Genomic DNA, 21,247 nt, shown 5'->3' with positions numbered 1-21,247 from the left:
TACAGGACAGAGAAAAATGCTTCGAGCTATGCACAGCTGTGGTCTCAAAAATCACGTCCGCAAGCGTCCGGCAAAGTTTGAGCCCCGAACAACGTCATCACCTGCTTCTTATACCTTCTGAGTCTGTGTCACATCATGTGGATGCTTAGCTGTCCGTATCAGAAACTGACACGCCATCCATGTCTTGAACTCCATGCAGGTTGCCTCTCTGTCTCAGGGTTACAGATACAGCAGCTCTCCTATCAGACCGGCTCCAAGATGTGCCCATATCCTTTGTACTCTTAGAGACACAAAGGCTGTCTTGATTAGATGACCTCCGCACACACCGTGATATCCACAATGTGAAGGAAGGCCTTCTGCTCTGTCTAATCTGACAAACAAATTAACAGTGCACATGATGTATAAATAATAAACCCTAACACCTTTTAGCGATACTGTAAATTAAATGTATATATATATATATATATATATATATATATATATATATATATATATATATATATATATATATATATATATATATATATATACATGTTTTTGTTGTTTTTTTGTCACGTGTTTCTTTGTTTAGATGTTTATTAAATAATAAAAAAAAAAATACATAAACCTGGATTTCCCGTTTGTCAGTTTAGAGCTGGGTAAACTTATATTGACAAAACACCAAACTAAATAACATCAGGAGGTTGCATTATAAAATTCTGCAAACATAAAGGCAGCTCATTAAAAAAAATAAACTTTATTTCCAATCCTTATTGTCCAAGATAATTGGTTTTCCCTAAGAATTGTTTGCTTTGAACAGAGTACTAAATGGTGAAAATATTTTAATAAATCGTTGTGCACATATTTCTATGTACCTTTCATGAAATGCATTATTTGAAATAAAGTCAGTCATTCACCTTTTATGAAATAATGTGTACTGTACCAAACTCTCCCGGGATGATTTTAGCATAATAAAAATTATAAAAATCAAGGAAGCCAGGAAGCCTCTATTTGGTTTCATAAAAGCAGTAATAAAACATAAGTTACCATGGTGAATTATTCTGTACAGCTAGCCAGCCCAAGACCTGATTCTGATGCATGTTTGGTCACATTACAATAGATGTTAAATGTTTTCCATCTCTTACAGCACACACAGTCATCCCAGAAATAAAACAGTTAAAGGTATTTAATTTAAGTATCAAAATGTGCTTATCCCTTTGCAGATATTTCATTTATCAGAACTATAAATATAAAGTAAATCATTTATTTAGTGCGCCAAAGATATTCAGCAACTCTTATTGTTGCAGTTGTTGGCAGTGTAATGCAGCAACATCTTACTGTCCTTCGAGGAAGAAAAAGGACATTTAAGAAAATTAAAGTAATGGTTTTTACTCATAAAATAATTACAAAGAGTTTAATAAAATTAATTAATCATTAGAACAAGTTTTTAAGAATTTGGTTTGATGAACAGTTAAAATGAAATATACAAACAATTCTAGATAAATGTAAAAGAGTGTTAAATATAGTGAAGTGTCTGGTGGGAAATAATTAGAGAGCAGATAGAACAGTGGCGGTATGGCACAGTAGGTGGCGGTAATGCACACCTTTCATTTTTTTGTCGACCGCCAATTATTCTGCAGGAAGAAGAAGAAGAACTAGCAGTAGACACGGGAGGCTTCTCCTCCGCATTGCAAGCAGAAACTTCCACAGCAGGACAGACCCAGCAGAAAACAAAGGCTCAACGAGGACAGATGCTGAGCTTGTGCGCTGAAAGTAAACGGAAGCTATGCCAAAAAGGAGAGAAATCGTTCGAGGTGAGAAGGACCATTTCCAAAACTCATTATTTTGAGTTTCATTTACCAGGAATTGGAGAGGATTCGCGTGTTAGCTAACCAGCTACTATGGTTTAACCGTTTAATTCAACAAAACCGATTCAATCATTCTCTGTCAGAGAGAATGTGACATTAGTCTATGAATTTATTGATATATAAACATGTGTGTTGCCCAGGTGGGTTAGCCTTACCTTTTTAAGCTTTTGTTTTACCTCAAAGGTGGGCCTGGCTTGCCCCGGATCAGAGAAGGCTCGAGACTAATGCGCACCCACGTAAGTATGATTCAATTGTACTAGCTCTGATGCTGTAAATGTTTTTTATATCCTTTAAATTTTAAGATATTTTTTTAACCTTACGACACATTGATTCAAAAAAAAAAAAAAAAAAAAAAAACCTAGAGGCAGATGGACGCCGAAAGGAGCAAATGCATAATCAATTTCAGCATGAATTGTAATCTTTGCTTGTTTATTTTTTCTTCTTTGAATTCCTGTCGGGTAAATGGGTTTATAGTGGTCATTAAAGGACACCTCACCCCTAAAAACACTTTGCTTTGTTAATAGCATGTATGAATATAAGACTTTTCATGTTGCCTACATAACTGAAGCGTCATTTTGACAATTTACTGTACTAGAGGTAGGTGATATGGGTTAAACTTTTTTACTACCAAGTCTGTATGCTGCTGAAGATTCTTAGGCCCTGTTAGAAAGACTGAGGGAGAACCTAATTTAGTTTCTTGTTTCCGCCCGGACCGCTATTAGTGTGACGCGCGCCGAATCTTTATTTCTTCATGGTGGATATTTGTGTGCGTAATAAATAAAGTAAGTGCCTTTTAGATATAACTTTACTCTTTACATGTTCTGCTTTAATCTAATTGTAGTGTGAATCAGTAATTTGCACCGTATTTCGGTGTTTCTTGCTGTTCTGGTAAGCTACTGTGATTGCTAGCGCTGGTTAGCATTTGTTGCTAATAGTAGTTCAGTTAATGCTGCTGCTGCCTTGAGTTGCTGTATTTGAAGTTGCATGGCTTGTGTTATTGCTACTGATCCAGCAGTGTTTGTATGAGGATTGCTGGGATTTTGGTTAATTGTTTGTTTATTTCTGTAGCTGTTTGCTGAAATGTTTAGTGAAATCCTAATTTGGCTCATAAGCACTTTTATGTTTGTTCCTTTTTACAAACCATACTCATATGCTCCATGAGCTCAGCATGTAACATGTGTTTCACATGTACTTATGCATCTCAGCCTGTTATGGACCATGTTCTGTCTTTGGAGCCATATTAAAGCTGCCGAACATTATCTCCAGTCTCCTGATTCTCTAACCGGAATCTCCCATCCATGGTGCCACTTCAATCAGCCTTCCTTAACTTAAATGTAGAAGGGTTTTCTACATTAAAATTGGTCCTTCGAGCCGGATTGAAGTAACAATATAACACCATGGATGATGCAGCTTCAGAAGCAGGACAGTCCAAAGGCAGACCCCATAGAGAAAGCCGTCTCCCATCTCACCTAGAGGACTATGTAGTTGGTTACCATGCCCCTCATGCTCATCCTGCAACACCTTCTCACACTGTAAGAAGCAAGCACAGGAGCAGCACAAGGAAAACAATTAGCACCATAACCAGCTCTACCTCTCGGTCTGGAAGACACAGCAGCTTCTCCACCGGGTTTTACCCACAGCACGATCTCTCACCTGCTCAAGCTGCATTTCTGGAGGAAAACATTAAGCGGCGCCAGCTTGATTGCCTCCGTCAGGAAATTGAAGAGGATTTACAGGCCGATGTAGAAGACCAACAGATACAGGCTAGGATGAGAGCAGCACAGCACGCCCAAGAGGAGGCCCTCCGAGCAAAAGAGGCTTTAATTAAAAGGCTAGACAGGAACCGACGCCTGAAGCAGGCAGAGTCTGACCTAGAACTGGCGAGATTGGTTACGTCCATGGTTGTATCCGACGAAAACATAGTTCCCTCTGAACCTGCTTCTCCACAAGCGAGTTTCCATCAACCATCAGCTCAGCTAGTAGCAACCAACTCCGCTGACCAACCACTGCATCCAGGGGAGTCTGTTTCACCACCTTCAGGAGCACATATGGTCAGACGCCCCAGCACTCAGCCTGCTAGCATTCCCCTCATGTTTCAGAACCCTGACCAGCCTCTGCCGTCTCGTGCTTGTGCGTCAGCAGCTAGTCCTGTCACTCAGACTATGAATCAAGATCAGAAGTCTAACCTCATGCCATCAAATCCAGTCCCCAACTCAGTGACCAGAGGGCTACAGTCAGAACCACGGCTCACTCACTTCACACATTCACTGCCTTCACTAACTACACAGTCAGACCCTAGGACGGCAACGGCCATTCCCAGTAACAGCCAGACAATCCCAGCAGCAGTTCCCCTCCCTGGTTTAGCACCACAATCCGGAACTGACCTGCTCATTGCATCTGCTTATGGGATTCCAAGGCCCACACTGCCAGTGTTTGACAGTGGTCGTGAGAGTGATTTTGCCCTACTCAAAATGGCACTAGACAATTTGCTGAATAACCACATCCATCTAAGTGAGCAATATAAATTTCAGGTGCTGATTGGTCAATTAAAACTTCCTAGTGCTCTCCAGCTAGCAAAGGCTTACATGCATCACTCACAGCCGTACACTGCAGCTCTGCAGGCACTGCAGGAGAAATACGGTCAGCCCAGACAGCTAGTCCAATCAGAGCTAGGTGCAATCCTCAATACCCCATCACTTAAGATGGGTGAAGCTCAGGCCTTCGACTCATTCGCTCTTTCAGTTCAGTCTTTAGTTGGCATGCTACAAACTCTTGAGGGACAAAATGGCTACGAACTTATGTGTGGGTCCCACGTTGACCGGCTGCTAAGCAAAATGCCAGCCTCCTAAAGAGACAGCTTTGTAGAGTATTGTCTCAGCCGGGGCATACTACAATCGGGTACAGACAGAACCTATACGCTCCCTGACTTGGCCGTCTGGTTACAGGTTAAGTCGCAGGCGAAACGTATTTCTAGTCGTGCTGCTGCCCTATTCCAGACTGAGCCGCCAAAACCGACCCGGAGGGAGCATAAACCCCTTTACTCAACGGAAAGGTCAGTACCTGTTCTCCACACAGTAAAAAGCGAAATGTCGAAGGCTGAGTCCTGGTTCTCAAAGCGAAACCCAAAACCGAAGCCATATTGCCCCTATTGTGATAACAAAGAACATTTTCTAAACTCTTGTGAAAGCTTCAAAAGGCTTAGCACCCATCAGATCATCACTTGGATAAAAGAGGGAGGCCGATGCCAGAAATGTGGTCGCAACCACAGAGTGGAGGACTGCAACCTTAAACGTCCATGCAAAGCCTGCAGGGAGCTTCACCTTACAGTTCTTCACGATGCAATAAGTGACTCATCCAGTACAGTCCTGATGGTGAGCTCAGCACCCACTAAGGTTTACATCGACCGCCCTAACCGCTCACAGCGGGTTATGCTAAAGGTGGTGAAGATTCTGATTCATAATGGGGACCGATCTATGGAGGCTTATGCAGTCCTAGACGATGGATCAGAACGAACAATTGTTCTCTCACCTGTCATTAAACACCTTAAGATTGCAGGGCAACATGAGACACTGCCATTGCAGACAGTTCATCAGGATGTCCATCAGCTGGAGGGACTGACCGTCTCATTTGAAGTGTCCCCTTTCTCCAAGCCTTCTGAAAGATATCCAATCTCTGATGCTTTCTCTGCAGGTAGGCTGAGTCTGGCTGAGCACAACTACCCAGTAGCAGCCCTTCAGAAAATGTATAAACATCTGAAGGGTTTACCACTGCAGCTGGTCGAAGGAGTGCAACCATTACTCCTCATTGGATCTGATATGCCACACTTAATTACTCCTATCCAGCCTATCCGTCAGGGACCTAAAGGAGGACCAGTTGCTGTGTGTACCAGACTTGGGTGGTCACTACAAGGCCCAATAACACCCATGCAGACTGCACGTGAAGGACAGCAGTGTCTACATCTCACCTCAGCTACGTCCCAGGCAGAGCTCCTCCAGAATGTGCAACGGCTGTGGCAGGTTGACACTTTGCCATACTGCCAAAAGACAGTAACTAGATCAAAGCTAGACCAGAAGGCCATCACCTTATTGCAGACAGCTACAAAGAGGGTTGAGATAGATGGAGTCCAGCGCTATGCAACCCCACTGCTCCGTCGTTCTTCAACCATAACCCTTCAGGCACCTAAGGAAGCGGTGCTGCCCAGCCTTCGAAGGATAGAGCGCAGATTGGCTCGCAACCCTAAACTGGCAGAGACATACTGCTCTGAAATGCGCAAGCTACAGTCAGAAGGTTATGTAGCAAAGATCTCATCTGAAGAAGCCAGTCAATCCACAGAAGCCTGGTACATCCCACACCATATGGTGCACCATAATGGAAAGGACAGAATTGTCTTTAACTGCTCTTTCCAGTATCAGGGTCTGTCCCTTAATGAGCAGCTATTACCAGGCCCAACACTTGGCCCTTCTTTGATAGGCGTTCTCCTGCGATTCCGTCAGCACGCTGTTGCCGTCAGTGGTGACATCCGAAGCATGTTTCACCAGGTGCGCCTGCTTCCAGGTGATCGACCAGTTCTTCGTTTTATCTGGAGAAACATGCAAAGAGAGCAGGAGCCTACCATATATGAATGGCAGGTTCTACCCTTTGGAACAACATGCAGTCCATGTTGTGCAATCTATGCTCTCCAGCACCATGCCCAAGAACATGCAGAAGATAATCCTGACTTGGCAGCAATTGTGTCACAGGCATTTTATGTAGATAATTGTCTCTACAGCACACCAGATCCCGCAAAGGCTAAGGACGTGATTGACAGCTTGAGACAATTGCTTGCAGAAGGAGGGTTCGATATCAGACAATGGGCAAGCAATTTACCATCAGTCATAGAACACCTCCCAAAGGGTGCCAGGTCTACCTGCAGTGAGCTTTGGTTGTCACGAAACAGTACTGACCTCCAGGAACCCACTCTTGGCATGCAGTGGAACTGCCTTACTGACATGCTGGGTTACAAGCACCGCACTACTGATAATCAGATTCCAACCTTGAGGAACCTTTATAGGATCCTGGCCAGCCAGTATGACCCACTAGGTTTCATTGTGCCGTTTACGACCAGAGCTAAAGTCCTTATACAGGATCTATGGAAACAACATGTGGCATGGGACGAGCCTATCGGCCCTCAGCATATACGAGATCAGTGGGCCGTGTGGGAGGCAGAGCTCCCCATCCTTCAGCAGGTGCAGTTTCCCAGACCCTTTGTGCCAGCCAGCGGGGACAGCACTGTAGCGACCAGGGAGCTTCACGTATTCTGTGATGCTTCAGAGAGAGCATATGGGTCAGTCGCCTATCTGCGGACCATAACCCATGGTGGGGACGTCCATGTGGCTTTCATCCTAGCCAGGTCCCGTGTAGCACCAAAGAAATGCCTCTCTATGCCTCGTCTAGAACTGAGTGCTGCATTAACTGGAGCTCAGCTGGTCAAACTGATACAGGACGAACTAACCCTCACAGTTGGTGAAGTTGTTTGCTGGTCAGATTCTACCACGGTGCTGTATTGGCTGAACTCAGAGTCCTGCCGCTACAAGGTCTTTGTTGGGACACGTGTGGCTGAAATCCAGAATCTCACTGAAGGGGCTACCTGGAGGTACGTTGACTCACATCATAACCCAGCCGATCACATCACTAGAGGTCTGACCCTCACTGCATTAGTCCATCCAAGCCAGTGGAGGTCAGGACCTGATTTCCTGATGAAAAGTTCTGACCATTGGCCAGTCATGCCAAGTACCGGAGCAGAGCCTCATCAGAATGAGTTAAAGAAGGGTGCCTTTGTTGGCTTAGCTTCAGTTGTATTGAACACAGCAATACCAGACCCAAAGCAATTCCACACCTGGAAGGAGCTCATCAAGACTGCAGTACAGTCCCATCACGGGGCGGCTGCCCCTAATTCAAACCCGAGGCCTGATGCTTCAGACTATGTGGTTGCTGAAAGAGCTCTCTTACCTCAGGCTCAGCTTGACTCTTTCCCACGAGAGGTAAAGGCACTTAAAAATAATCACTCCATTCCATCTGACAGTCGCCTATGTTCCCTGGCACCTGAGTATGAAGAGGCCACAGGACTCCTTAGAGTTGGAGGGCGTCTTCGGCGAGCTGTGGATTTGGAGGAGGGGACAATTCATCCCATCGTTCTTGATCCCGAGCACCATATAACTAAGCTGCTGATAAAGGACTGTGACGAGAGGCTTCATCACCCTGGTGCAGAGCGAGTTCTGGCTGAACTTCGCAGGCATTATTGGATTCTTCGGGGTCGCGAAGCTATCCGTAAACACCAGCACAAATGTCCTGAGTGTCAGCTTTGGCGAGCCAAGCCACAAGCTCCACAGATGGCTGACCTTCCTCCTTCGAGACTGCGTGTCCACAAGCCCCCGTTTTACTCCACTGGAGTAGACTGCTTTGGTCCATTTTCAGTCAAGGTCAGACGGAGTCAAGAGAAGAGATGGGGCATCCTTTATAAGTGCATGACCACCAGATGTGTGCATTTGGATCTCCTCGAAAGCCTGTACACAGATTCCTTCCTGCTCTCCCTGCGCCGCCTAATAGCACGCAGGGGTAAACCATTTGAGCTTCTCTGTGATAATGGAACCAACTTTACAGGAGGAAATCGAGAATTAGTAGAGGCCTTTGAAGCTATGGCTCCTTGCCTGCAGGAGCAATTAGCAGAGCAGAGGATCAGATTCCAGTTTAACCCACCTTCCGCTCCACATTTTGGAGGCACCTGGGAAAGGGAAGTCAAGTCTGTGAAAACAGCTCTGAGAGTAGTCCTACGAGAGCAGTCAGTCGCTGAGCCAGATCTGCGGACTCTACTGATCGAGGTGGAAGGAATTCTTAATTCCAAGCCATTGGGCTATGTGTCAACAGATGTCTCGGATCCTGATCCTATAACACCCAACATGCTACTTATGGGACGCAGGGATTCATCTCTTCCCCAGGCTTTATATGGCGGAGAGGATTTGCTTGGGAAGCGACGGTGGAGACACAGCCAGGTGTTGGCAGACAACTTCTGGGCTTCCTTCATCAGACACTACCTCCCGGGACTGCAGCAACGTCAGAAGTGGAAGAGCGATAGCAAGGAACCTACTACAGGTCAGGTTGTTCTTGTTGTTGATCCACGGCTCCCGCGGGCTCTTTGGCCTGTGGGTTCGGTGGTTGAGACCTTCAAGGGTGCAGATGGACGTGTACGTATTGCCACAGTGAAGGTAAAGGACAAAATCTACACAAGGCCTGTCGTTAGACTGGTCCAGCTTCCCCAGTTTACTAATGACTCTTAGTTCATATAGCAGTCTTTCTATGTTCGATACAATTCTCATGTTAGAGAATTGGGGGCGGCTGTGTTAGAAAGACTGAGGGAGAACCTAATTTAGTTTCTTGTTTCCGCCCGGACCGCTATTAGTGTGACGCGCGCCGAATCTTTATTTCTTCATGGTGGATATTTGTGTGCGTAATAAATAAAGTAAGTGCCTTTTAGATATAACTTTACTCTTTACATGTTCTGCTTCAATCTAATTGTAGTGTGAATCAGTAATTTGCACCGTATTTCTGTGTTTCTTGCTGTTCTGGTAAGCTACTGTGATTGCTAGCGCTGGTTAGCATTTGTTGCTAATAGTAGTTCAGTTAATGCTGCTGCTGCCTAGAGTTGCTGTATTTGAAGTTGCATGGCTTGTGTTATTGCTACTGATCCAGCAGTGTTTGTATGAGGATTGCTGGGACTTTGGTTAATTGTTTGTTTATTTCTGTAGCTGTTTGCTGAAATGTTTAGTGAAATCCTAATTTGGCTCATAAGCACTTTTATGTTTGTTCCTTTTTACAAACCATACTCATATGCTCCATGAGCTCAGCATGTAACATGTGTTTCACATGTACTTATGCATCTCAGCCTGTTATGGACCATGTTCTGTCTTTGGAGCCATATTAAAGCTGCCGAACATTATCTCCAGTCTCCTGATTCTCTAACCGGAATCTCCCATCCATGGTGCCACTTCAATCAACCTTCCTTAACTTAAATGTAGAAGGGTTTTCTACAGGCCCCGTCCACACGAAGCCGAACCCTGGCCTAAACGCACAAATTTTTAACCAAACCAGCCTCTCATATACACGACGCCGGCGTTTGGGGGTCTGTAAACGATCTTTTTTTAATTTAGCCTTCAAAGTGGGAAGATTCTGAAACGCCGTTTTCGCGTTTCCATCTTTAAGCTCTAACCACATTTTTTTTTTTTACACGCATGCGTCATAGCGTCGCCTGTAAACACGCATGCGCGACACAGTATCACAACAAAAATGGCGCCGTACTGTGTTGAATGGTTGCTGCTAATGCTACTCACCCTACTGCCGGGCTTACAACAGAATCTTCTTCTTCTGTAATATCTCCAGGAAGAACATAGCAACATAGTTCAGCACCTGAATTTGACTGAACCACGAAAATGGACCCACAGGGCAACCATGTATAAATATTAGTGCGCATGCCCAACATTTCGTCGCCTATTTTTGCTTTGGCACCACAGCGCCACTTACAGGCCTGGCATACATTTTGCAGCGTTTTCATGCATTCGTGTGGACGATCACATTTATTTTACGTCTCCGTCTTTACGACAAACGTTTTGGAAAATATCATCGTTTCGTGTTCGTTTTGACTTCGTGTGGACGAGTCATCCAGGTCACAGTGATTCCAAAATGAAATAACTGGAACTGATGAGTCTGATTATTTCTTTTCAATTAAGTTTAACAAAAAAAAAATACAAATAACATTTTTTTTTCAGAGCTAGCCCTTCATTTCCTCCAGTAGGTGACCTTCATTTAAAGGTTGTGGAGAATTTTCCCAAATTTTTAAAAGCAACGTGTGTGAGGGAGCTTCTGTTCGATAATTTCTACTCGTGCACACTCCATTTAAAAGTTGCTATTTTCATAGCTCATACAAGCTTACTATGTCTGAACTCCTAAAGCGGGGAGTATATAGTTTACTTTATTGTGAACTATAGTTGACTGACTGTTCGGACAGATGATCTCTGCTTTTTGCTCCCCGTTGGTCACGTAACTCCATCTCCATCAAGCGGTGCCTGCGTCATCTTTATTAGTCGCAGCTGTCTGGTAGCGGCAGCCTACGGCGACAGTGGGCTGCTTTGACAGCAAATCCCATAATGCTTTGTGAGGAGAGCTCTCCACACAAAGCATTCTGGGATATGTCTGCCTCTTCTGAGGCCTTTCTTCTCATACACTTCGTAGACCACAGGTGTCAAACTGGTTCCAGAAAGGGCCGTGTGGCTGCAGGTTTTCTTTCCAACCAAACACCAGTCATCATGTTCGGATTGGACTCCCTTGATGAGACGACTGGAGTCTGGTTTGCTATTGCTTGGTTGGAAAGAAAACCTTGCTGCCCTTTCTGGAACCAGTTTGACATCCGTGTCGTAGACACTTTTTCTCTCACGATCCTCAGCCATTTTCAAAGAGCCGTGGTGAGAAAGGTGACCTTCAATCACTGTCTGAAACCGTAGCTCACCACGCATATACGGCTGAAAGTGCACATGCGCAAAAGATGGCCAAAGGGATGAGCATGTAGGACAGCCTTACGTAAACGTATCACCAGAATGATTGACAATTAGGAGGACCGCTTATTGAGATGATCCACCCGGAAATAAATGATCGTACTCTATACCCTTAACTGTAGATACATATTATTCATATTGGACAAAAAAAAGGTGAACTAAGAAGCAACAACTTTAGTGTGAGTTTCAAAGTACATTGGTTTATGGTACGAAGCATTTTGCATATTAACATTTCTGCTTTTCAGAAGATAAACCGGTCCAGCAGCTAAAACATAAGCTGGGGTCATTAGTCAATGTTAGCATGTGCATGGGTGTTGTTCCTCTACCTTCTTCACTATGACTGACTAGAATGTTCTAGTATTTCCAGTCCCAGCAAACACAGACAGCTTGGATAACATTAAAACGTGATCTTCGATTTAAAAAAGGGGTTTTATTAACTCTTTCGGCTACTGTAGTTCTGCCTGTCAGGTTTTTGTTCTTCTATGTAAACTCAAGCTCATTGTCTAATTCCACCTCTAGCGTGTCCTACAGCTTGGATTTAATTCTACTTTCATTTGAATTAATAGCCAAAATTGATATTTGAAGTTTTCAAAGTTAAATTGGGTAATTTGTTATCGGTTTTCATGATGGTAAAGAGAGAAAAACGTGTTTACTTAAATGTGGTGTAAAATGATTAGATTTTATTCTGAGCCATATAACTCAGCCCTGAAAGATTTGACTGTGTGATTTTCAGCTTTTATGACGCTCGGCAACCCTTCAGGCCAACCCAGTCCAAAGTATCAGGATTTGGTTTTAAGATACTTTTTTCTTTTTTTTTTCTTCCCTTCACCATGTCATGTTTGCAGACGTAAGCTGTAAATTGATGTTTTCTAAGCTAATGATCATTTCTTCTTCTAAAGGAAACAATGGTGGATTACCTGAGTGGGCGCAGCAATGGAGGCTCTTTCCTGGAGGCGTTAGCTCCTTCTCTTTTTGGTAAGGCATGTTTTTATTTACATGTATATTATTGTATATTTACATCAATCATTTTTTGAATTTTAAAATTGTACACAATAACTTTGTTTTCACAGTTTTTATTCAATTTTTTTTTTTTTTTTTTTTTTTTTTTTTTTTTACAGATTTTATATTTTTATCTATGAAATGAAATTTTAAATGAATGTGAGAATCTGAAAAACAGAAATTACAAAAGGATCTAAAATCCCTGAGTTTGAGTAATTTACTGTAGAAAAGAAGCCATTTTTCAGTCATAACAGAGATACTAGCACCTGGCAGCCATGTTTCTATGGTTAAAAATAAATTCTGACCAAATATTTAAAAAAAAAATGTATAAAATATATGTTTTTATCCATGTATCTTTAATTTTCAATAATCAATCTAGAGTTGTTGTAGATAGGTCTTTTTTTATTATTAGTTATTTGTTGAAAATGTAGTATCTATGACATTTAATTTTATAAATTTAAAAAAAATTTTAAAATTATTTTCTTAATTTTTTTCAGGTTTTCACTTTTCTCCTTCCTTAGAAAAAGATCTAATTTACTCGGATGACGATCTTGATTATGATGATGATGATGATGATGATAATTCACATAATTTTGGTAGTAAACCTTTAAAACCACACCCACAAATTAAAGAACTCGGTGAAGAGGTAACGTACCTGGTTTCACTTCACTGAAAATGATACTGAATCTTGTCTCTTCCTGTTTCGACTGAATGTGGTTGACTTTTAACCCTTGGTCTTAGGATGATATCACCAATAATGTCTGCTCTAAATGTTGTCCTCAGGAGGCTAATGAATTTATAGAAGAGCACGAAAAACGTAAAGATAAAACTGAAAGAAACAAACGTAAAAAAAAGGTGAGCCTGTTTCCTACCTGCTCTGAATGCACCGTCATCCAGCTGCTCCTCATCACTTATCTCTCTTGTGTTTTCAGCGCAAGAAAGAAAAAAAAAGACTTGAAAAGGAGAATGCTCATAAGGAAAGTTTACCTGTGAGTTGACATTTTTTTGTTCTTTTTTTAACTTGTATTAAGTAATATGATTTTTTTTATTATCTAATGAATAGATATTAAATGATTTATAATGTATGAAATTCAGGCCGTAGAAACAGTTTTATCTCGATGTAAAGCTGCTGAAACAGATAAAGGGTCATAATGTAAATATCTAAATCCACCTGAGCTTCAAATTCAATGAGGTCAGATTAGAAACATTTGAATGATGAAGCTTGTGTTAAATTTTTGTTTTCTGTATTTTTGGCTTGTTGATATAAAAAAGAATGAATACTAAAACACTTTGGATCCCAAAGAAAAGGTCTTTTTTTTCTCCTCTCTAAAACTCTAGTAGTACTCCTACGACTGTTTTAATGTTGTTGCCAAAAAACATCTTAAAAGATAATTCTGGGTTTGTTATCCGATAAGGTTATCGCGCCCCTGTGATAAAGACTATCTATCCCATCTTTTTCCCTGATTCATTGTTGGTTAAAGTGAATTAGTCAAGGTCAGACGCCCTTGGAGGAACATGGTGGCACAAATTATGATTAAAAATCAATACATTACGCTTTCCATGACCTAAACTTTTAAGTTTTTTTTTAGGAAACAATGTAGGTTTAACTCAAATATCTGATTAGTTGGTCCAGATTTCACCTGGTAAAATAAATAAATAATTTCGAGATCTAAACCTTAGGATGCCCTAAAATGAACACTTTATAAGACACCTTTGATGTACGATTGGCTTAAAACAAGATGTTGAAGGATTGTATATGGCGTAACATACTGTCAATAAAAACATGGAAATGAAAGTCGATCTTAAATGAATTTGTTGTCAACATCTGTATAATAGTGAAATTAGATGTTTAATCTGTAAGATTAAAAGTTTCTGTTACAAATGCAAAGCTAAAACTAATCGCAAATACACAGGTGCAAAAATGTGCACTCATAAATTTGTAATTTGTGCCTGTGTAATTGTCTCAAATTTGTAACTTTCTCCCTTTTATTTATAACTTTTATACACACTCTTAAGAATGTAATTATCCCTGCTGTTAACTTCTGCCATGGACATTTCCTTGCACTACATTCTTCATTATAATGCTTGGATCAAGCACTCTAAACAATATATGGGAGCTTATCTTTTGCTGATGACCAGATGCTGTAAAACTGACGAGTCAGATGGTTATTCAGCTCATGACGTGGCTCAAAAAGACATTTCTTTAAGAAACTGTAAAAATTTTATTTCATTATTTTCTTTGCAAATGAATTTAGGATTTTCATCAGATGAAAGCATGAAAAATTCCAATGAGCTCAAGTAGAAGTTGGAAATCGGTCAATATGTTATGAGTATATAATGCATGAGTTTTTAATGGATTACTGAAAGGAATGATCCTAAACTGCTGTATTCCGTTGAGATGCATTCTGTGGAGGTTTGCTGAATTTACTCTCAGAACTTTTGTTTACGAGTTTTTTCTGGGGTTTTTTTCGTTTGTTTTTCTTTTTTCAGGTTGACAATGAGGACGAGTTAGATTCATCGAAGGTGCAGGAACAAGCTTGTATAATTGATGATAATTCAGAGAAAATCAAGCCTCCAGATTATGGTGAAACAGAAACTCAGGAAGCTGGAATTGTTGAGGTAGCTGAAAACACCAAAGAAAAGGACATTTTGAAAATTAATTCGACAAAGAAAGAGGAGGTTAGTAAAGTTTGACTTCTCCTGTTTTTGAAATTATTTCTTTTTTTTCTTTCCTTTTTTTTATGGCAACCATTTGCTACAATGAATGCTTGTTTAATCTGACTACTTTATTCTGGGCAGGACTTGAATTCAAATAATTTAAATGCTGCATCTAGTAAAGTGGGTGCTGAGGAGAAATGTAGCCAGAAGTCTGAAAAAGAAAAGAAAAAAGAAAAGATCAAAGTTCAGCAGCCAGAGGAAGAAAACATCCAGGATGCTGTGAAATCTGAAGTTCAGACGAAAACTGAGCATGAAAACAATAAAGAGGTAAGAAAAACACATACTGCTAAATCTGAATTTTTTTTATTGTTTAGCCTACTTAAAAATAAACGTTTCTAGACAGAACTTTGTTTTCTATCCTCCCTGTGTTTATTTGATGGGATCCATCATGAGAATGCTTGAAGCTAATTAGGGATCTATTTTAACAGAAAATCCGGGATCCTGTGTCTGAAGAGCACGCAAAACGAAGCATAGAGCTTGCCAGTAAGATCCTCTCCTTGATGCATATTTTTTTTTCCCCCCAGAAATAAAAAAAAATTCAAAGCTTGACTCCTGCCTCTCCTTTTCTGCAGGTATGGGGAATCGTCTGGCGGCGGCTGGACAGTTTGAGATGGCCGTGTCATGTTTTACAGACGCCATTAAATACAACCCAAAGGAATTCAAGTAGAAACATGTTCTGATATTGGATTTTTCTTTTCTTTTTTTTTATGAACCCAGAGGATGACGGGATGTTAAAGGATCTTCTGTATGTTTCAGGTTATTTGGAAATCGGTCTCTGTGTTATGAGAGACTCCAGCAGTATGAGAACGCCCTGAGGGATGCTGACCTGGCTCTCTCCATGCAGCCCAAATGGATAAAGGGTTTGTTTCGAAAAGGGAAAGCTCTCTGCGGCCTCAAGGTAAAAGCGCTGCAGCTTTGTGACGGTGTTCTGTCAGATCAGCATACCACCCCAGACCAACTTACCAGTCAAAAGGCATGCGCAAGATGTCAGATTTGCATACATGTATGCTAGTTCCATTTATCCTTTTAGTTCTGCACGAGAAATGCACTTAAAACTACCTCAACTGGCATGTATCCTTTTAGTCACGTACAAAAAAAATACAATTTAACGTCACCATACGCTTCAAAAAACAGCAAAAAGTAAGTAATTCAATTGTTTTTTTGTACATGACTAAAGGGAAACACGCCTGTTGAGGTAGTTTAAAGTGTATTTTTCATACAAAAATGATAATAAATGGGTATTGACTATGGCTATGCTGCTCTGACGGAACAACAGCTCTGCTTCCTGATCGTCACGGCTCATTTGAATGAATTTCTTAATGGTTCAAATGCATATTTGCATGCTTTATACACGTTTTAAGTTTGGTTATTTTGATGTAAACTTCTAACTTGTTTGCATAATTCCACTAGTTTTATTATTTAAATCTTTATTGCCCGTTTCTTCCTCAGAGGTACTATGAAGCCACCCTGATCTACAACGACGTGTTGAAGCTGGAACGCACGAGTGTTGAAGCGGCGCAGGAGCTGAAACGAGCGCAGACCTTACATCTGATGGTCTGTGCATCTTTTGATCTCTAATGATAAACTTAACATTTTGTTCTGTTAAACCTCAAGGTTTAATTAGTGTTTCACTGGGATTTTATCAAATGCATCACAGAGAAGTGTTTGATTGTGAAATGGAAGGAAAAGTTTTGCAGGTTTCAAAGAAAAGGCATTGAATTAAAAAATACTTTCCCAAAAGGAAAATTAGATGAGCTCAGAGTATGTCTATATGGAAGTAAACTTGTTCCAATTTTCTTAAGATTAATTATTAGAAAAGATTTAAATTTGATGACAAAATAAAAAATAGTTTTTTTCAAATTTATTTTTCACAAAGGCTGCTCATTTTGTAAACCGATAAGGGAATACCTATTTTAAGATTACATTTTTCAACTTTTCTTTGCAAGAAGTAACTAAAATTAATGTCAAATTTGAAATTTAAAATGTATTGAAAGTAGTGTTTTTTTATTTTTTATCTTGAAGTCAAAGCTGCGTTTTCTGACTGAATAGGTTCAGATATTGATCTTGACTGTTTTTTTTATTATTATTTAGGCTTATTCATTCTGTACCTTAATTAAAATAAGAACTGTTCACATTAAATTTTCAAAAGATATCTTAACAAAAAGTCTTATAAATTCAATTTGATATGTAACTTTATACATAAGCAGAAATACTTTTTTCATTTCATGGTCAAAGCAGCATTTTTTTGTCTCAAACGTGAAATTAGCAACAAATAATCCAAACTGCATTTTCATTTTTGTTTCTCCAAAGCTGCTCATTTTGTCTTCATTTAAACAAGAAATGTTTTACATTTCAGCTTCATAAGATGTCCCAGGAAAAAATGACCAAAATAAATTTAGATATCTGCAAACATCGATTTGAACTCACAGTTCCAAGCGGCACAAGTTCATGGATTTTAATTTTTAAATTTGACATTTCAAAATTAATAACTTTTTTCCTGGAGCAGCTTTTGAAAGATTTTATTTTAATCTCTGCTTAAACTGCACTTGAGCAGGACAAAATTCACAAACTGCTCTTCAAAGATCTCCATAGAGTTTGTGATGCTTCCTTTTTATTTTTTTTAACAATCCAGATGCCCTATGCCACATTTAAAAGACATTTAGCATCGGCATGAAATCAGACCTGAGAACTATTCAGCTGTTTTAAGGGAGGGTTATTATTTATAATCACATGAACAGATTATGTAAAATTAAAGGAAAAACATACGCTCCAATTAGATGTTTGAGTTTGGATGTGTATAATTTTTAACTATAAAAACCTGTGATGTAACTGAATCTTTCTGATATCAGGAAATGGGTTTCACCTGGGCGCAAAGCACAGAGGCTCTAAAGACTTACCAAACGTTGGAGAAAGCCGTGGATGCTCTGATGGCCAGTAACCCTGATGGAGATCTAGAAGGTAAATGTTCCAGGAAGACGGCAGGACTTTCCCTGATGCCACAGCTGCACTTACCATTTGTTCTCCTCTTCAGGTGCGTGTGCTCAGTGGGAGGAAGGTGAACAAGCACTGGCCGAAGAGGATGATTATGAGGGTGATGGACAGTGGACTGTCCTACAAACAGCCCGTTCACGAACGCAGAAAGTCCGAGATCTGGCTTCTTTGGGTGAAATTAGATCAAAATCGCAGTCGCCGACTCCTCGCTCCAAATATTCATCAAAGCAGTGAGGCTTTCTTCTTCTTTGGTGTTTGTAAACATATGCAGCAAATTTTTTTAATTTTATTAAAGATTGTACAGTTAATTTTTTACCTGCCCACTTTTGTTGTTCTTTAAAGTGAGCTGTTTTCAGTTTGGGTTGGAACATTAGGACCTACCATGACCTATGCAAAACTCCATGAGCTCTTCAGCAGGTAAAATATCTCCTCCTCCTTTCTTTAGGATCTTATTTGGTTTGTTTCACTGCTGGATCTGTATCAGTTGGATTAATTAATGTCATCCCTAACCGTTGCATAATTTCCTTCAGAGTCGGTATGGTGTGCAGCATCAAGATGCTGCTTGAGCAGCAGTGTGCGTTTGTGAACTACACCCAAAAGGAGGAGTGTGAAAGAGCCATCAAGTGCATCAACGTAAGTATTTACTGCATGTCTTCATGGTGAAATGTTGAACTGATGTTTCAAAGCCCTGAGCTGCTTGAAACATCCAGGATACAGCTGATGAAGATCAGCAGTGGCTTAACTCTGAGACGGATAAGATTTTTTCACTGTTTTTGTTTTGGTCTCTGTGGGAAGAACTGCCTCTGATTCTGCAGATGGTTTAAAAACCTGTCAAAGTGTGTTGAATCGACTTATCATCTATATAAAACAGCATTTCTGCACCTGTGCTGATTCACCTTACCACTGCTACAAGTGGACCAGAACAACACGTGTCAGGGTCTCTTTTAAGTTAGCATTCATTGCATTCTAATGATAAAACCCAGAAAGTAATCAATACTTAAATACCATTAATTACCTAGCCCTAGATTGAGGTATTATTCAGTAATCTTAAAAGCAAAAATAAACAATACACTTGTATTTATTTTCAATACCAAAGCAAATTAGTATTGTATCCAGATAAACCTTTGAGTATGGATACTTTTCAGGTTGTCTTTATTTTTGAATACCCTATGATCGTCACTTCCTAACATGGTAACACCAACAGGTAAAACCAAACAAAAAAGTGGGCTCAAGCAGCAAAGAAACGAATAAGAAAACAAGGTCTGTGTGCAGCAATGTACAAGATTAAAATCCTGATAAGGAAACCCTGTAAATCACTCTGATAATGTGGACATTTGCAGTTTGAATGACTGCAATCACCCTGAGATTAGATAATCTTTGGGATAAATCTCTTGTTTTCTTTTCAGGGGATGGTTATAGAGGGTGCTCCGCTGACTGTGCGCTATCCCTTTAAGAGCTCCAACGGAGAGACGGAGCCCTTCCAACGTTCTAGGTAAAGAAGGCTCTCTTCTGCCTTCAAGTCATACTCGAAGCACAGCTGCTCTTTATTATTAATAAATGAGAAGATTCACCTTTAAAAAAAATGTTCTCACAGCCCGTACAATAAGGAGTGCTTTTTCTGGAGGACGTCAGGCTGCACCAGGGATGACTGCACCTTCAGACACGTCCCAGAACACAAGAACATCGACAGAGACAAGTTCACCAGCAAGTTGGGGTTAGGATCCCATGCAGGGAATCAAAAATAAATGATTAACGTGTAGACATTTCACAGGGTCTTTTTGCTTAAACTGTTTATCAGCGGTGAACACTTGAAGAGCTGCAGTTGCATGTTAAACAGATCTGTAATGACGTGAAATTTACTCTGCTGGAAAGCAGCAAATGTGCCTTTTCATGATTGGAGTGAAAATGGGCCTCTGCCTGGGATTGCTGACCATCTAAATCCGTGGAAGCCTGAAGTTTTACATCCGTTTTAAAGTTTTTGAAGAGATTTATTCTGGTTGATTTTAAGCCACCACCAGGTGGTGGTATTATATTTTTAACCATTGTGTGTGTGTGTGCATGGACCTTTTTGCTTTAATTTTAAGGCAGAGATTCATAAAGCTGATTTTACATAACTATAATTTTTTTTCCTGTTTTGTTTTTCTGTGGTTTCTGTTGTTTTATGTATGGAACTGTTGATGGTTTGTTTATCGACCAGTAAAGGTTTTCCAGTTCCCTGAATGGTGGAAGAGCATCTGTTTGCATATGGAAATGTTCACATAGAATCATTCACCAGCGGCTGTTGCTTATTATAGGTCTGGTTGCTGTTGCTCTAAACATTAACCTTAAAAAAAAATACTTGTCAAATTTTAAGCATTCCTTCTCCTTTCGTTATCCAGAATTCTTCTTACCGTTTTCATTCTAGTTCCTAAGATATTTTGAGAGGATTACTGTGCCGAAGTTTTCTTTTCTTGCTTACTGGGGATTAAAGGCTGGGTAAGGATTAAATAGAGGTGCTACAGAAAAATTTTGTTTAGGTAAAGAAGGCTCTTTTCTGCCTTCAAGTCATACTCGAAGTACTAACACTTTATATAAAATGTGTGTGTAAGAGAACTAGAGGTGCTACAGAAAAATTTTGTTTAAAGCTACAGTGTGTAATAATTACAGGGATATACAGTCAGAAATATATTATACATAACTATGTTATTTATCATCATCTACGAGCTCAGCCTCTTAACCTTAATATTTGCGTTGCCTTAGAATTTGTTATTTATAATTACATAGGAGCGGGTCTCGCAGCCATGGAGGCAGACATCTTTGCGCTACGGCAGCGCAGAGCCAACAAACTAGCGATTGCGAGATCGCCAAAACGTCACAACGATGTAGAAAAAATAACGGGTATATTTATTATCTTAAGTCTACATGAAATCTATACCCTACACAGACTAATGAAATACTATCTGTAAAATTATCTATGTAAACAAACCTCATCACTTAAGAAGGTAGGTGATGCGGACGTCGTGGAAGACATTTTGTCCCGTAACGCTCGCCGTACTGTTGGGGGGGAGAAGCGGTGGGGGGGAGATGTTCATGTTGCTGCGGTCTACAGTCTGACCGCTAGATGTCGCTAAA

General features: G+C 40.5%; 1 protein-coding gene across 1 annotated transcript; it reads left to right on the top strand.

The window, feature by feature from the left end:
* The first annotated feature begins 1,629 nt into the window (after nt 1-1,629).
* LOC119779702 (stress-induced-phosphoprotein 1-like) lies at nt 1,630-20,488 on the top strand. Its single transcript, XM_038279464.1, has 18 exons — nt 1,630-1,793; nt 2,031-2,083; nt 12,328-12,403; nt 12,925-13,073; nt 13,211-13,282; nt 13,360-13,416; nt 14,918-15,106; nt 15,227-15,412; nt 15,574-15,628; nt 15,718-15,808; nt 15,902-16,043; nt 16,595-16,699; nt 17,995-18,103; nt 18,177-18,366; nt 18,479-18,553; nt 18,667-18,769; nt 19,543-19,628; nt 19,731-20,488. Exons 1-18 carry the CDS (start codon nt 1,766-1,768, stop codon nt 19,879-19,881), a joined length of 1,917 nt encoding a protein of 638 aa, XP_038135392.1. The 5' UTR covers nt 1,630-1,765; the 3' UTR covers nt 19,882-20,488.
* Nucleotides 20,489-21,247: the final 759 nt, after the last annotated feature.

This window comes from Cyprinodon tularosa, unplaced genomic scaffold, assembly GCF_016077235.1.
Source record: "Cyprinodon tularosa strain WSP-4 unplaced genomic scaffold, ASM1607723v1 ctg150, whole genome shotgun sequence".
In the NCBI taxonomy this organism is placed as follows: Eukaryota; Metazoa; Chordata; class Actinopteri; order Cyprinodontiformes; family Cyprinodontidae; genus Cyprinodon; species Cyprinodon tularosa.
This window is presented reverse-complemented; position numbering and strand designations above follow the sequence as displayed.